Below are 6355 nucleotides of genomic sequence, written 5' to 3'. Positions count from 1 at the left end.
TCGACCAGCAGTAGGAAAGGTCCTGAACTGGGGCGTGTGTTCGCCTCCAACCTCTCAACCAGCAGTAGGAAAGGTCCTGAACTGGGGCGTGTGTTCGCCTCCAACCTCTCAACCAGCAGTAGGAAAGGTCCTGAACTGGGGCGTGTGTTCGCCTCCAACCTCTCGACCAGCAGTAGGAAAGGTCCTGAACTGGGGCGTGTGTTCGCCTCCAACCTCTCGACCAGCAGTAGGAAAGGTCCTGAACTGGGGCGTGTGTTCGTCTCCAACCTCTCAACCAGCAGTAGGAAAGGTCCTGAACTGGGGCGTGTGTTCGCCTCCAACCTCTCAACCAGCAGTAGGAAAGGTCCTGAACTGGGGCGTGTGTTCGTCTCCAACCTCTCAACCAGCAGTAGGAAAGGTCCTGAACTGGGGCGTGTGTTCGTCTCCAACCTCTCAACCAGCAGTAGGAAAGGTCCTGAACTGGGGCGTGTGTTCGTCTCCAACCTCTCAACCAGCAGTAGGAAAGGTCCTGAACTGGGGCGTGTGTTCGTCTCCAACCTCTCAACCAGCAGTAGGAAAGGTCCTGAACTGGGGCGTGTGTTCGTCTCCAACCTCTCAACCAGCAGTAGGAAAGGTCCTGAACTGGGGCGTGTGTTCGTCTCCAACCTCTCAACCAGCAGTAGGAAAGGTCCTGAACTGGGGCGTGTGTTCGCCTCCAACCTCTCGACCAGCAGTAGGAAAGGTCCTGAACTGGGGCGTGTGTTTGTCTCCAACCTCTCGACCAGCAGTAGGAAAGGTCCTGAACTGGGGCGTGTGTTCGCCTCCAACCTCTCAACCAGCAGTAGGAAAGGTCCTGAACTGGGGCGTGTGTTCGCCTCCAACCTCTCAACCAGCAGTAGGAAAGGTCCTGAACTGGGGCGTGTGTTCGCCTCCAACCTCTCAACCAGCAGTAGGAAAGGTCCTGAACTGGGGCGTGTGTTCGTCTCCAACCCTTCAACCAGCAGTAGGAAAGGTCCTGAACTGGGGCGTGTGTCGCAGGGAAGTCGATCCCTGGACAGTATCCCTTTGGCTGTCATTTCAAATCCCAATTGGACCCCAGCAGATCCCGAACTCAGCTTCCCAGCCGACCCCCGAACTCAGCTTCCCAGCCGACCCCCGAACTCAGCTTCCCAGCCGACCCCCGAACTCAGCTTCCCGGCCGACCCCCGAACTCAGCTTCCCGGCCGACCCCCGAATCACAATACATATAGAATCATCAGAATCACAATACATATAGAATCACAATACATATAGAATCACAATACATATAGAATCACAATACATATAGAATCACAATACATATAGAATCATCAGAATCACAATACATATAGAATCACAATACATATAGAATCACAATACATATAGAATCACAATACATATAGAATCACAATACATATAGAATCATCAGAATCACAATACATATAGAATCACAATACATATAGAATCACAATACATATAGAATCATAGAATCACAATACATATAGAATCATCAGAACACAATACATCATAGAATCACAATACATATAGAATCACAATACATATAGAATCACAATACATATAGAATCATCAGAACCACAATACATATAGAATCACAATACATATAGAATCACAATACATATAGAATCACAATACATATAGAATCATCAGAACCACAATACATATAGAATCATCAGAATCACAATACATATAGAATCACAATACATATAGAATCACAATACATATAGAATCACAATACATATAGAATCATCAGAACCACAATACATATAGAATCATCAGAATCACAATACATATAGAATCACAATACATATAGAATCACAATACATATAGAATCATCAGAACCACAATACATATAGAATCACAATACATATAGAATCACAATACATATAGAATCATCAGATTCACAATACATATAGAATCACAATACATATAGAATCACAATACATTTAGAATCACAATACATATAGAATCACAATACATATAGAATCATTAGAATCACAATACATATAGAATCATCAGAATCACAATACATATAGAATCACAATACATATAGAATCACAATACATATAGAATCATCAGAACCACAATACATATAGAATCATCAGAACCACAATACATATAGAATCATCAGAACCACAATACATATAGAACCACAATACATATACAATCATCAGAACCACAATACATATAGAATCACAATACATATAGAATCATCAGAATCACAATACATATAGAACCACAATACATATAGAATCATCAGAACCACAATACATATAGAATCACAATACATATAGAATCACAATACATATAGAATCACAATACATATAGAATCACAATACATATAGAACCACAATACATATAGAATCATCAGAACCACAATACATATAGAAACACAATACATATAGAATCATCAGAATCACAATACATATAGAACCACAATACATATAGAATCATCAGAACCACAATACATATAGAATCACAATACATATAGAATCACAATACATATAGAATCACAATACATATAGAACCACAATACATATAGAATCATCAGAACCACAATACATATAGAAACACAATACATATAGAATCATCAGAACCACAATACATATAGAACCACAATACATATAGAATCACAATACATATAGAATCACAATACATATAGAATCACAATACATATAGAACCACAATACATATAGAATTATCAGAACCACAATACATATAGAACCACAATACATATAGAATCATCAGAACCACAATACATATAGAATCACAATACATATAGAACCACAATACATATAGAATCATCAGAACCACAATACATATAGAACCACAATACATATAGAACCACAATACATATAGAATCATCAGAACCACAATACATATAGAACCACAATACATATAGAACCACAATAGAACCACAATACATATAGAATCATCAGAACCACAATACATATAGAACCACAATACATATAGAATCACAATACATATAGAACCACAATACATATAGAATCATCAGAACCACAATACATATAGAACCACAATACATATAGAACCACAATACATATAGAATCATCAGAACCACAATACATATAGAACCACAATACATATAGAACCACAATACATATAGAATCATCAGAACCACAATACATATAGAATCACAATACATATAGAATCACAATACATATAGAATCATCAGAACCACAATACATATAGAATCACAATACATATAGAACCACAATACATATAGAATCACAATACATATAGAATCACAATACATATAGAATCATCAGAACCACAATACATATAGAATCACAATACATATAGAATCACAATACATATAGAACCACAATACATATAGAAGCACAATACATATAGAATCACAATACATATAGAATCACAATACATATAGAATCACAATACATATAGAATCACAATACATATAGAATCATCAGAATCACAATACATATAGAATCACAATACATATAGAATCACAATACATATAGAACCACAATACATATAGAATCACAATACATATAGAATCACAATACATATAGAATCACAATACATATAGAATCATCAGAACCACAATACATATAGAATCACAATACATATAGAATCACAATAGATATAGAACCACAATACATATAGAATCACAATACATATAGAATCACAATACATATAGAATCACAATACATATAGAATCATCAGAACCACAATACATATAGAATAATCAGAATCACAATGCATATTGTATCATCACCTAAGTGTTGTCCTTGGCAATTCCCAGCACGACAGCAAAAACTACCTAATTACTACCAGGAAGTAAAGCAGGGACTGAATTGTGGTAGAGGTGTTTCAGTTGTGGAAGAAGTGTTTCAGTTGTGGGACTAATTGATGTCTCTCGCTCTCATTCTCTCTCTGCTCTCTCTCTCCCTTTCCCCTCTCTCCCCCTCCAATCCCCTTTCTCCCACTCTCTCCCTCTTCTTCCCTCTCTCTCTCTCTCTCTCTCTCTCTCTCTCTCTCTCTCCCTCTCTCTCTCTCTCTCTCTCTCTCTCTCTCTCTCTCTCTCTCTCTCTCCTTCTCTCTCTCCTTCTCTCCTTCCCTTCCTCTCTCCCTCCCTCTCTCCCTCTTCTTCCCTCTCTCTCCCTCCCTCCCTCTCTCCCTCTTCTTCCCTCTCCCTCTCTCCCTCCTCTCCTCTCTCCCCCTCGCTCAGTGAAGACAGCTATGCAGTGATAGACTATGCTCTGAGGGACCATATCTGGGTGGGACCCTGCCAGGCTCAGGATATCAACCTATCACCCATCAGAACCACCGCTGGAATGCTGACATCACGGCATCCCGGGGCCAGCCACCTCTTCCGCCTGCGTTTCCGTAGCAACCATTCCGGAGACAAGGTGCCCATGGTCCTGGGGGTGGAGCTAATGTAAGTGTCACCTTCTAGTGTGCAACCCTTGACCTTTGTGTATCTGTGTTTGTTTTCCTCTCTATTTCTCCGATCTGGGTCCTTGTCTCTTAGCTGGATTCTATATGGGTCCTTCTCTGTGAGCTGGGTCCAATATGGGTCTCTTTCTCTCTCTCTCTTTTTCTCCTCTTTCTCCTTCTCTCTCTTTCTCCTCTCTCTCTCTCTCTGTCTTACACTCTCCTGTCTTTCTATCCCGCTGTCTGTCTCTCTCCTGTCTTTCTCTCCTGCTGTCTGTCTCTCCTGTCTTTCTCTCCTGCTGTCTGTCTGTCTCTCCTGTCTTTCTCTCCTGCTGTCTGTCTGTCTCTCTCCTGTCTTTCTCTCCTGCTGTCTGTCTGTCTGTCTCTCTCCTGTCTTTCTATCCTGCTGTCTGTGTCTCTCTCCTGTCTTTCTATCCTGCTGTCTGTCTGTCTCTCTCCTGTCTTTCTATCCTGCTGTCTGTCTCTCCTGCTGTCTGTCTCTCTCCTGTCTTTCTATCCTGCTGTCTGTCTCTCCTGTCTTTCTCTCCTGCTGTCTGTCTCTCCTGTCTTTCTATCCTGCTGTCTATCTTACTCTCTCCTGTCTTTCTATCCTGCTGTCTGTCTTACACTCTCCTGTCTGTCTCTCCTGCTGTCTGTCTGTCTCTCCTGTCTTTCTATCCTGCTGTCTGTCTGTCTCTCCTGTCTTTCTATCCTGATGTCTGTCTGTCTCTCCTGTCTTTCTATCCTGCTGTCTGTCTTACACTCTCCTGTCTTTCTATCCCGCTGTCTGTCTCTCTCCTGTCTTTCTCTCCTGCTGTCTTTCTCTCCTGTCTTTCTCTCTCTCCTGTCTTTCTCTCCTGCTGTCTGTCTCTCCTGTCTTTCTCTCCTGCTGTCTGTCTGTCTCTCTCCTGTCTTTCTCTCCTGCTGTCTGTCTGTCTCTCTCCTGTCTTTCTCTCCTGCTGTCTGTCTGTCTGTCTCTCTCCTGTCTTTCTCTCCTGCTGTCTGTCTCTCTCCTGTCTGTCTCTCTCCTGTCTGTCTCTCTCCTGTCTGTCTCTCTCCTGTCTGTCTCTCATTTTCTCTGTCTCCTTTCTTTTCTACATATTTTCCTGTTATCACTTCATCCTTCTGTCAGTTGGGTCAAATATGATGTCCCCTGTGTGTGTGTGTGTGTGTGTGTGTGTGTGTGTGTGTGTGTGTGTGTGTGTGTGTGTGTGTGTGTGTGTGTGTGTGTGTGTGTGTGTGTGTGTGTGTGTGTGTGTGTGTGGGCGTGTGTGTGTGTGGGCGTGTGTGTGGGCGTGTGTGTGTGGGCATGTGTGTGTGTGTGTGTGTGTGTGTGTGTGTTCCATCAGGAACATGTTTGTTTGTGTCCCTCAGTACATCTGATGGGCGTCAGAGGCAGGCCTCATTCAGATCAAAGTCTGCTCTCCCTCTATAGAGACAGATGTTCTTTCTCTCAGTTCAATTCAAGGGGTTTTATTGACATGGGAAACACATGTTAACGTTGCCATAGCAAGTGAAGTAGATAATAAACTAAAGTAAAATAAACAATATAAAATAAACACTCACAACAGATCCAACAGAATAGAGACATTACAAATGTCACATTATGTCTAAATACAGTGTTGTAATGATGTGCAAATAGTTAAAGTACAAAAGGGAAAATAAATAAACATAAATATGGGTTGTATTTACAATGTTGTTTGTTCTTCACTGGTTGTCCTTTTCTTGTGGCAACAGGTCACAAATCGTGCTGCTGTGATGTCACACTGTGGTATTTCACCCAGTAGATATGGGAGTGTGCCTGTACATGTGTGTGTGTGTGTGTGTGTGTGTGTGTGTGTGTGTGTGTGTGTGTGTGTGTGTGTGTGTGTGTGTGTGTGTGTGTGTGTGTGTGTGTGTGTGTGTGTGTGTGTGTGTGTGT

The 6355-nt window shown here is 41.4% G+C and overlaps 1 protein-coding gene across 3 annotated transcripts in view; it reads left to right on the top strand.

The window, feature by feature from the left end:
- The window catches only part of LOC124005218 (rho guanine nucleotide exchange factor 26-like), a 103436-nt gene that overhangs the window by 71819 nt on the left and 25262 nt on the right, over nt 1–6355 (top strand). For all 3 annotated transcript variants that reach the window (XM_046314255.1, XM_046314256.1, XM_046314254.1), the window contains exon 12: nt 4229–4438. In XM_046314255.1, the coding sequence (XP_046170211.1) occupies nt 4229–4438 (210 nt within the window). The remainder of the gene's footprint in view (nt 1–4228; nt 4439–6355) is intronic.

This window comes from Oncorhynchus gorbuscha, linkage group LG19 (genome assembly GCF_021184085.1).
Source record: "Oncorhynchus gorbuscha isolate QuinsamMale2020 ecotype Even-year linkage group LG19, OgorEven_v1.0, whole genome shotgun sequence".
Lineage (NCBI taxonomy): Eukaryota > Metazoa > Chordata > Actinopteri > Salmoniformes > Salmonidae > Oncorhynchus > Oncorhynchus gorbuscha.
This window is presented reverse-complemented; position numbering and strand designations above follow the sequence as displayed.